Here is a 12009-nt window from a genome sequence, read left to right on the forward strand (position 1 = left end):
AGTTTTCTGTTGTATAAGCAATGTAATGTGTTCCTTTAACCATTTGTACCTGAAGTTCTAATAGCAATTATTGTGCAACTCATAACGATAACATGCTATGACAACCTTAATTTCACTATATTCAGTTCCATGCTTGATCACATCGTAATTCATTTATTTTTAATTGTAACTATTCAAATTGTACCTTTTTTACTAATAAAGCGAAAAAAATAATACTACAAAAAAAAAGAGAGAATCACTAATATTTTAGTTTGCATTAATTAATAAGTATTTGATTCGTTTGATACTTTGACGTCATTCCGGGGAAAAAAAAAACTTTAGTTTAAAGATGTACGAATCAAGATAAAAAATGACATGGCAGTGACTTACCCGTGAACTGCACATTTGTAGGACTCCAGATACTCATGGTGCTCACGTAGGTAGCAGTGATCAGATGATAAATCCGTGACTAGGGTCCAGGTTACTCTTGACTTGTAGGTAATTAGCGCTGAACATGTTCAGTCAAGTGTGAAATCCTGAAACGAATCTGCGCATAGTATGCAGTCTTTTTGAGTCGAGTCTTCTAAGAAGTCGAGACTCTGGATGTAGGTCAGTGCTTCATTTTTTTTTTTTATAGCAGACGATATTTGCTTTCAAAAGGTGCGCGCCGAAACTCTGCAGACAAATACACACAGAGGTGTTGTGTCATTAAATAGAGACGATATCTTATGCAAGAATAATATAAATATTGACACTAACTCACAAATAAACTCTGCACTCTATCCAGAAGAATTGAAGAAATTAATTGTAAATAAAATAAATGAGAAATGGACGAGCTCTCATCCAAATCACAAGAAAGATGACGCTTACTATAAGATATCCCGACATGACCAACGTCTAATCTTTCGACTCAGGACCGGACACAACAGAATGCGACAACATATGTACCGGAAGCTCGAAATTGGAACCAGTGAAATCTGCCCATGTGGAGTATCACCAGAGAATGTCGACCACTTCCTCCAAAACTGCTCTCTTTACCAAGAGGCCCGTATAAGACATTGGCCCCAAATCACCCCAATAGAAAGAAAACTATATGGAGAGCTCCCTGATTTGGAAACCACTGCGCAGTTTATCTCATGTATTGGTCTAGTCATCTGAACGCTCCAACATAACAATGAGAACAAAGAAGAAGAAGAGACACTGTTTTGATGTAATGTTAAAGCTCTCACTATTGATACAAGACGTTTATTTAAATATTTCAATAGCTAAATCACGGACATTTTGATACGATCAATAAATACATTTTCGTCCTCGTTCGGGCTGAGTGGTAGAGGGCCTGCCTTCCCAGCCGAGAGGTCTCGGGTTCGAATTTGGGTGCAGACTGGGATTTTGAATTTTCGGGATTTTTAAGGGCGTTCCTGAGCTCACCCAGCTCTAACAGGTACCTGACGTTAGCTGGGAAAAAGTAACGGCGATTGGTCGTTGTGCTAGCCACAGAAACAGTAAAACATTTACATCATCTGACACATAGATCGCAAAGTCTTTACGGGACGCAACATAATGGGACAACACATGCTCCGGATGCTGAAAAGAAGAACGTGCGAAACATGTCTCCAGAGAATGATGACCGAAGTTTTGCAAAGTTGCATATTTTATTTTACACAAAACCACAACAACAAAAAAAAAAAAATAATTAACACAAAAAAGAAACAAAACAAACACACACACACACACAAAAGTTCGCAGTTCGTGTCAGGATGTCAGGTATCTGAACTCTTCAACTTGAGAACGTCCCCCTCCCCCCTCCCCCCAAACTAAAAAGATAAAAAGAAACTTTATTTTATGAACAATGGCTAGGGCAGTACAACGATGCTCTTATCAGTAATGGTCTTTCACAAATCGGCTACTCAAAGTGATTCCAGTATAACACCGTTACCTTAAAAATTTGAATAATTAACTTCCGCAAAAATTCACGTTTCAGCGTTCAAATCTTTTACAATTTCCCCCCATCCAAATCTGGGAGCACTATACCATTCTCATTAAGAAAACGGAGGCGGCAAAATAATACTAGCCTTATATCTGCGAGGCTCTTGTCCTCACTACTCGTAACTTAACTCTTTCTCTCCTAAGTGACGATACCAGCGTTGATTCCTCCAGAATGTGGTAAATAATTACGGACAGAAAGAGTTAAACGACTCCAGATATAGCGGACGATGTAGGCCTACACACTCGAAAGAGGAGTTCCGCATTTTCTGAAACTCTTCCGCTAGGAGAGGTGTAATTGGTTACCACTAATTCCGGGTCAAAGGTCGTCAACTGAGTCCTGTCATGGATAGCAGAAGTATTACTTGAGAAAACCTGGTAGGTTGTGAAATGAAGTTTACTCTTACACCATGTTGTATAGCCCGTCTGTTTCTATGGTCCACGGTTGACAAGGGTGCCATGTGGTCAGCACAAAAACCAACCGCCTTCATGTTTTTCCAACTCAGGGATTTCCCTTCGCAGGGATTTAAACTCGAGAACCCACGTTTGGAAGCCAGGCACTTTACCACTCGGCCGACGCATTTTTTTTGTTCTGAGCGTATTGCGCTAGGGTCATACTACTTTTTATTACATGGTGTCGTGGCACACAATGATTGAGAACCACTGAGCTGCGTATCAAGACGGGCACATTCATTACCTAAAGGGAAGGTGGACCGATCAGGTCATCCAAAGGTTAGCGAGGTAAGAACAAAAAAGTGAAGACCAGACAAGAAAGAATGAAAAAAGTTGCATTACTAGTGAATGAATGACATCACCTTATTGTTTTGACTTTGGACTTCCACAAACACGCGCGCCACACACACACTAAGAGGGAGAGAGAGAGAGAGAGGAAGAGGAAGAGAGATTAAGAAAAGGGAGATCTTAATAAAAGAGTCAGCTGTAAATCAATCATTGTTAAAGCGTCTTAGTAAATCTCAGAAGACGCGATATGAAAGGAAGGGCAAACTGACACCAGGAGGTCAAACACAAGGTCAAGGTTCACACCAAACAGAGTAAAGCGTAGGCGAAGCATACACACAGTAAGTGTCTTTACAGAGATTTTATCAACTCGCTCTGTCTGTCTGTCTGTTAAAAAGTTTGTACACATTATTTCTCCCAAACCCGATCTAGGATTAAGCTGAAATTTGGCACAAGTGCTAAACAAAAACAATTAGTAAAAATATTTCTACGGCATAGATTTATATGTCTAGGGCAATCGTACACGACTGATCCAAACTATTGGACCTCATTTACCAATCGTAAACAAACAACATTTAGTCACGTGATAATTAATATAGATAAAACAACGAACAAAAATTGTCACGTGATAGCCATTGTGAACTAAAATTAGATCGTAATTTGTATACAAGAGAGAGAATCGCGTGGCTAAATGTTTACGATTGGAGAATGAAGTTAAAATAACACTTATTAAAGTATTTATGGTTTGTTTTTTTCTCGTCGTGGTCCTGCATCGAGACATACTTCACAGAGAGAAGACACCACAAAAAAATTGACTTGAATTGGAATCTGTACCAAGCAAAATAAACTCTAACATGGTTGCAATTATTAAGAATAAAAATTCACAGTTAATGTATTTCATTATTTGTACAATAGTCGCGTATGGCTAAACAGTAACATTTTTGGGTGACAGTCTCAGTAAGATGGCACCTTGTTACGTGCGCAGCATTGTGTGAATATGGAATGGTGCGCATGCGCGTTGAAAGAGGAAGATAGAGGAAGATCCGATAATTGAGGAATGTAAACGAGGTTATTATGGACATATTATTATTTGAATCAACATTAAAGTCCTCATAATCTACTATAGATGAGTCTGGTGTATGAATGGAAGTCTCATCTGCTGGACTGTCGTTCGGTCATTTCGATGGTTCCGGGTTCAAACCCTGCCCGCTGCCATTCCCCGTCGTCTTGCAGGAGATTTGGGCAAAGATTATATTCAACGTTGATGGAACATCCAAACAAGGCCGGACTTAACCATTGCGGGGCCTTATGCGAAACGGATTTCGCGGGGCCCAGTTTGGGTAGGGATACGGATAGTAAGTGAAAATTAAGAGCTTGTATTAGAAAATAAATTCGTCTTTGCATTTTATTCATTCTTTACTACGTACAGAATTACTTAACGAGCCTTGCGTGTAGCGAAGTCATACTGTATATCATAAAATTTTGTTTCCTACATAGATTAGGCTCAATAGCAAGAATTACCAAATATTTCAATGTATCTTGATAATAATAATAATAATAATAATAATAATAATAATAATCTTTATTGTCCGTAAGGAAACTTGTCTTACAATTTGTGCATTACACCAAACAAAACATTGTAACTAGAAAAAAAAATGTACATTCACACCAAACTCACTCATTATTTACATGTAAAAAGTTTATATCAAATTGTTTCTATTTAATGATCTTCAAGAATTGTTTACCTCAAGTAATTATTCATTAATTTGAGGCGCAAGATGTTTCTTTCCATAGATTCCACAATTACAAGTATTGCATAATGTCGTGTTTTTTTTTCACTCGTAGGATTGGTGTTTTCCATATTGAATGACACCTAAAAATGACAAATTTGTCTATATATTTCAGAAAATCTTTAATGGTTTTCAAAAGATTTTAATAATTTCCGGAGTTTTCTTATATTTTGCAATTTCATGAGATTTCGAGGAGCTCCTGGTAAATCAGGAGGCCGCGGGAAATCTGTTATAAGTTATAAAATGGTTTAATTTAATAATTTACACTTAGAATTAGCGCGGGCCCTATGAAAGTGTGGGGCTCAATGTGGTCGCATTGGTTGCAGTGGCCTAAGGCCGGCCTGCATCCAAAACATGTTAAACAAAGATTGTACAAATATGCTGAATAATCGCAATTAATTATCCTCGTCTTTAGCCGAACAATATCCTAACAAGTTTCTCCACCCAACTGTGACGTCAGCTATGGCTTAAGTTGACCAAACACAACAACATCGCACAACATAAATAGACTTCATTATTGTCGTCAGTACAACATGTCATACATCTAATCATCTAAATATCTAGGGCAAGGACGGATTTACAATTACATGTGGAGGGCTGATCTCTTTAGATCTGGAGTGCTTTCCCCGAGTCCATGCAACACTGATAGATATCTGACCTTACTGACAATACATTCCCAAGGTTATTTCTGTCCAAAGATAAGGGATTTGGGTTGTTTCATTGGTCTAACCCTTAACTAAAGTATGAAACTTTTTTTTTAAATTTGTTCCGTATCTCACGGTATCTGCCATCAAAACGAGAATCCTTGTTTTCAATGTAATTCTATACCTTCACAGCCCACTATCAAAGACAAACATCTCCTTAGACGGTAAAATCATTAGTGCCGGAACACGAGCAGCCTTCCAATGCCACAAAATCAGTATCTGTGATCTAAATGTATTATTATAAATCCGCGAATCAGGGGGAGAATATCCTCAGATGAAACATGACTTCAACTGGGGTCGGCGGACTCTTTAAATTTAAAAACTTTCGACCCAAAATAGAATCAGTCAATGTGAAGTTTATTCCCAGTTTTTTCAAAAGCTTTTTCATTAGGTCAGAATAGAAAAAAACGACTGCTTCATATACTTACATGTCAGGAATAGCCAAGACCTGACACACAAAAATTAATGTCATATGACAGGTTGGGAATTAAAGTCATATTTAAATATTTAGAACCAAAAAACAAAAAGAACTTTCTTTTACTCTGAACATAGTCTTGGTCTACATATATGTTCAACAAACCGGAGCAGTTTTTAGAGAATCAACGTCACTTCCGTCAGACGAAGTATAGGAGCTATTTCTGCATCTAATGCATACACCAGAAATAAAAGTGACCCACAGATGACAACAGCGGTCTGCTAGTCCAGGACACGTTCAGTCTTTACAACATATGTCCATATTTACATATACTACTAGTGCCAGGTGATGGATCATACAAAAGTAATGTTTCTTGAGGCTTTTCTTTTGAGGCGGTCGAAAGAATGATACTGAAACTTACTTGCCAAGATGGCCCTGCTTTCGCTTTCTTCTTTCCGGTTCCTATTTTATAGCTGACTTTGGCGAACGTGTAACTTGCCCTTGTGGAGCATCACCATAGAATGCTGGCCATGTTCTTCAAAGCTGCGTACTATATTAAGAGGCCCGAACAACAGAGAATGCTGACCATGTCCTTCAAAGCTGCGTGCTATATCAAGAGGCCTGAACACCAGAGAATGCTGACCATGTCCTTCAAAGCTGCGTACTATATCAAGAGGCCCGAACAAGACTCCGGCCCCAAAATCCTTCTTTAGAAGAATAACTATATGAAGAATTTCCTGATCTGGAAACCACTGCGCGATTCATCTCAGATATAGGATAACAGATTTGAACCCTCCAACATGTACAATGAGAACGAAGAAAATAAAAAAAAGGTAAACGCGTTTGGTCTGGACTTATACGCCTCGCAAGCGTATGTAGCCACTGGGACGACGCTAGTGTCTTAGAGAGATCCCTAAACAATAAACTTACAGAGATCCCTAAACAATAAACTTACAGAGATCCCTACAGAATAAACTTATAGAGATCCCTAAACAATAAACTTTCGCAGATCCCTAAACAATAAACTTACAGAGATCCCTAAACAATAAACTTACAGAGATCCCTACAGAATAAACTTATAGAGATCCCTAAACAATAAACTTTCGCAGATCCCTAAACAATAAACTTACAGAGATCTCTAAACAATAAACTTACAGAGATCTCTAAACAATAAACTTACAGAGATCCCTAAACAAAAAACTTACAGAGATCCCTAAACAATAAACTTACAGAGATCCCTATACAATAAACTTACAGAGATCCCTAAACAATAAACTTACAGAGATCTCTAAACAATAAACTTACAGAGATCCCTAAACAATAAACTTACAGAGATCCCTAAACAATAAACTTACAGAGATCCCTAAACAATAAACTTACAGAGATCCCTAAACAAAAAACTTACAGAGATCCCTTAAACAAAAAACTTACAGAGATCCCTAAACAATAAACTTACAGAGATCCCTATACAATAAACTTACAGAGATCCCTAAGCAATGGAGGAAAGTACATGGCAGCAGAAGGCCGCTGAAAAAGACAGTTAGTTCTCACCTAGGCCCGGGACACGCATTTGAGGCTGAAAGAAATTATCTTGGCGAAGACGGGCATAATATGAAAACTTAAATAGACCCCCGGAGGACAACGGCTTTGTCTGCATCAGTTGTGGCATAACATCCAGGTCGAAACTGGATTGGCGTAGTCATGTGAAAATACTGCACTCGTCCTTAATCTTCCGGATTATTATTATTGTTATATATTATGTTACAGTATATACAACATAGTGTCGGCAACAGTGCTGACCTCCTTTTTTTTTTTTTTCCTTTGTCAAAATCCTGAAATTTAGCCTGACAAAGCTAAGACAACGACTACCATTTCTAGCAATGTAGAATACATCGTCTTCGAGTGCGATAATAGAAATAAAGGGAAAACAAGGGAAATAAAACAAGCTAGGTTTGAGTGAAGGGAGAGCACCGTTTAACCGTTGCTCTCAATATTATAATTTTTTTCTAACCCTTTTCCCATACAAAACCAAATTCATTAATGACAACTAATTAATTAAGTTTAAAAAAAAAAATAGATTCCTGTGTCTTCATAGACTATGAACAATGGTGAGAGATGTCTACTTGATCTGAGAATGGGAAATGGGAGAAAAAAATGTACAGAAGACTACACCAAAACTGACAGGAGTGAGTTTATATAAGCTTTGAAAAATAAAAAGAGTAGGGACGGGGTAGAGGGTGTGAGATTAACTAGATCAAGTTGTGCTTTTCCGCCACCCCCTTTAGGTTATCTTACGTAATATAGAATGAGGAACGTTACTGCGCTTTATCTTATTAAAGCGCGATAACTCAATCTTTGTAGCCTTTCGATTTTCGCAGACCATTTTTTTTAGTGTGTGTATTATCTCGAAGATGAGAGCTGCATTTGGAATAGACAACAATTTCCATGCCAGACAGGGGAAATAATTGTTCAAAGTCAGCTTGAATTCTAACAGCTGTCTAAACGTTCAATTTGAAGACCAGAGTCCGATAAAGCAGAGAGAATAAAGAGCTAGATTCAGTTCTTAAATTAAAATTAAAACCGCTTCCCTAAAAATGAAGGGATCATTCGTTAATTTATTTTACGTAAATGTTTATTCTTGTTCTGCCAAATCTGTGCCTGCGTTGCCACGCAAAATTCCGCAATCTTTCTCTTGATGTTAGGACTTCAAGACATAGAGACTAATCTTTCTCCAGTTACTTTTGTCTACTTTAGTCTTAGAAGCAGAGAGTGCTCAAGATAAAGGCCTCCAACAACACAACCCTTACAGTCCAAGACGAGGCGCTGACAGAGGTGGAATGCTTCGACTATCTTGGCAATATCCTGGCCAACCACCGCGGAACAAATGCAAACGTCAGAACCCGCATTGTCGAATTTCGAGCAGCTTTCCATCAGCTGAAGAACTCATGTGGATCCTGGGAAATAAGCACCACCACCAAGATCAGGCTCTTTAACACCATTGTTAAGCCCATACTACTTTAGGGAACAGAGACTTGGAGAACCACCGTCACCGCCATGAAAAATAAATCCAGGTATTCACCAACACCTTCTTCCGGAAGATTCTTATGATCTGCTGGTCAGACAAGATCTTCCATTAGGAACTGTGGCAAACAACGCTGGAGATTGATAGGACACACCCTTCACAGGCCTGCATCCAACATTACAAGGCAAGCCCTTACCTAGAACTCCCAAGGAGAGAGAGAGAGAGAGAGAGGGGGGGGGGAAGGCCCAGGAGTACGTGGCGCCAAGATTTAGAAGCAGATGCCAAAACAGATTGGCAAAACGTGGGGACAGTTGGAGAGACTCGCCCAGAACGGAGACGCCTGGATAAAGATGGTTGGTGGCCTATGCCTCAGACGGGACCAGAGAGAGAGAGAGAGAGAGAGAGAGAGAGAGAGAGAGAGTGCGTATATGTGTGTGTGTGAGAGAGAGAGACAGTTTTCGAAGACAAACGTGAAATTCAAAGTGTATTACGGGTTAAATAATGTGTAGGCCTACTTGATAATAAACATAAGCTCTTACACTACACACGGAAGACCAATGCTTACAAATTAAACAAACAGTGTTCTATAGGCCTACACACACACACATACACAATGAGACAGTGTAATAAAGAAAAAATGAACTCTTTTAAAAACCTTTAACATACACTTCTATTTTGTTCCCTGAGTTTGTATGAATTTCGGTTTTAAAATTTACACGAGTAGGACTTTGTTATCGGGCCGTAATTACCCCATCACGGGTCTAGAAAATTCAGATGTCTAATTCTGTCTCATCTTATCTTATCTTATAGATTTATATATAGATCTAATACAGACGTTACTTCAGAAAAAAAAAAAAAAAAGAAGACGACGATTACGTCCTACGCGTCATGATATCTAGATCTAGAGTCTAAGTCTAGATTAAATCTACTCTTACTCGTAGGCCCCTATATCTATCTAGATCTGTAGATCTTATTTCTTCGATTGAAGCTTTAAGAACTAAAAGACAGAGTCTAGAATCTAGATCTAGATCTATTTTAAGATATTTGTAGCCATAGGGCCATAGGTCTGATAACACTAATACACTAACGTTACATCCAATAACTGAGCAATACATTACCTTTAATGCCTTTATTTTATAGATATTGATATCTAGATCTAGATCTACATTAGATGTTGCTAGAAATCTAGTCTAGATTCGTTTCACAGTTTTAGTAGATGTAACAGTTATGAGTAGGCCTATCAAGTATCTGACTACGCGTGTTAGTCAGCAAGTCCAAATATTCCGACACAGAACAAACAACACTGTAGTCCTATGAAAAAACACACCAACATATTGCACATAGATAAAAGTATATCCTATGAATGAGTCTTTGGGAAAATGCCCTTGCACAGAACACAGCGGACCGGCCCTGCAGGTACACTTTAGATCACTCTTGCGTTTCCTCCTGAGGACACACTCACTGACCTAGATTACACGTACCTGACAGTTGACACTTATGCAGCCCACTCGTGCCCCACCACAGGGGGAAAATGGATCTAGATCTATATTCCAACTAACGAAAAGAAATCATAACAGTGGTACACAATTATGAGATGTTTGTTAAAGGCTGTATCCGTATAGATCTAATTTCTGTACTCGCAAATTTACACTATGCATTAGAATCATTTCCAGACAACTTTTATTACACTAGAAAATGACGGCGGGGGGGGTTTTGCACAAGTTATCCTTCATTCAACAGGTGTTGCGCCCCTTTCAGCACATTCGGCCATCCGTGCGCGTCTCAATTTCCCCTCCTAGTTTTATCTACTCCTCCCTTTTGCTGTCGAGACTGGGTCCAGTGTCGCAGTGGGTCGAAGAGTGGGGGGGGGGGGGGGAACACGCACGACAAGGAAATCCAGCGAGCCGAGCCACCGGCATTACTCATGCGTCATCTGATCTACGAGAGAGAGAGAGAGAACAAATGCTTGAATGGCCGTTCATTTGAGCGAAATAATACTGAAGAGGAACAAGATAAGATGAGAGCAACAAGATTTAGATCTATCTACAGGCTTAGATTCTATTTTTCTAGATCTATGACTAAGTATAGGACAGTAAGACTAAATATGGGAAGGGGCTTTGATGTTATTTCCCCCCACCCCCCAATTTATGCTATTTCCTCACACTTTCGTCAGGGTCAAAACTTAAGTAAAAAAAAACATTTATTTTTAGCTCAGATTGCGCATAGTGGCTGGTTAGCTAAGTTGTTAGAACGTCGTGCTAATAAACCGAATGTCGTGGGTTCGATTCATGTAGGCCTACTTATTAGGCCTACTTCTATCATCTGAAAAGGTAATTTGAACTAACACTTTTTTATTTAATATTCCAGAAACACCATTTCACAGATTATTGAAATAAAAAAAAAAACGCCATTAAAAACCATTGTTTCATTTATGATAGCCTACTCAGGGTGAATAGAATAAGAAATCAGGGCCGGCTTAAGACTTCATAGTGCCTCAAGCTAGTTGATATATTGAACTTTATATGTCCAGACCCCTCAGATACTCTAGGTCAGTGCCAAATATAATGTTTGGAAACCTAGAGAGTCCAACTGATATAAAATGAAAAGTTAAATAATATATTTTTAAAAAATACAATTATCACTATTCACGGCACATTCACCTTTTATTGGAGGGGGGCTCAGTATAGTGGAGGCCCTAGGCCGCATAAGCTATAGTTTTGTGCAGTCTGTATGCCTACGTTAATCTTGCACTGTGAGAGATCATAGAGCACCAACAGCAGGGATTGACTTTATAAGAGTATTTTGTTTGAAGTTTAACACAGCTCTGATTAAAAAAAAAAAAACAGTCATAAATAATTGAATATAAAGGAACGAAGTATAGATAACTAGACCTATAACTGAGTCTATACGAAAAAAAAAGGCTTAGATTCTAAAGATATAAGATAAGATAAGAAGATATAGATCTATAGATGAATATTAAAAACCGCCACCACCAACTCTTCAATCTACGAATACAAAAGACTGAGGAGGAGGGGTGGGGAGGGAGTGTTTTTGAACTGTCTACAAGGGAAGCTACTCTTACAAAAACTAATTTACATAAACCTTATCAATATTAATTCCCTTGCTCTACAGTTTTTGTATGAAAAATGACCGCACCACAGTTGTTAGAGAGTCCCCCTCCTCTAAAAGGAAGAAAAAAAATATATTAGTTTAATGATGTTTCTTTGTTTGTCTATCTCGCCTAGAGTCAAAAAATCAATAGCGCTATTGAAAATTCAATTTAAGAATATTCCGAAGCGTGCTGGAATAATTCAAAGGCTACTTCTGTCTTCTGAAAGTGAACTTTTGAGTTTAGTGTTAAAATTTAAAAAAATGCAA

The 12009-nt window shown here is 38.4% G+C and overlaps 1 protein-coding gene across 5 annotated transcripts in view; it reads right to left on the reverse strand.

The window, feature by feature from the left end:
• LOC106073495 (rab11 family-interacting protein 2-like) overlaps positions 1-10410 on the reverse strand; it is an 88781-nt gene extending 78371 nt beyond the window's left edge. For 3 of the 5 annotated variants that reach the window (XM_056045337.1, XM_056045338.1, XM_056045334.1), the window contains exons 1-2: positions 9750-10410; positions 370-654 (exon numbers count right to left, since the gene is read on the reverse strand). In XM_056045337.1, the coding sequence (XP_055901312.1) occupies positions 370-406 (37 nt within the window). In that variant the 5' untranslated portion in view covers positions 407-654; positions 9750-10410. Of the gene's footprint in view, positions 1-369; positions 655-4445; positions 4574-9749 lie in introns of all 5 variants that reach the window. The other 2 variants (XM_056045335.1, XM_056045336.1) reach the window with 2 other exon arrangements.
• Positions 10411-12009: the final 1599 nt, after the last annotated feature.

Source organism: Biomphalaria glabrata, chromosome 10, assembly GCF_947242115.1.
Source record: "Biomphalaria glabrata chromosome 10, xgBioGlab47.1, whole genome shotgun sequence".
Lineage (NCBI taxonomy): Eukaryota > Metazoa > Mollusca > Gastropoda > Planorbidae > Biomphalaria > Biomphalaria glabrata.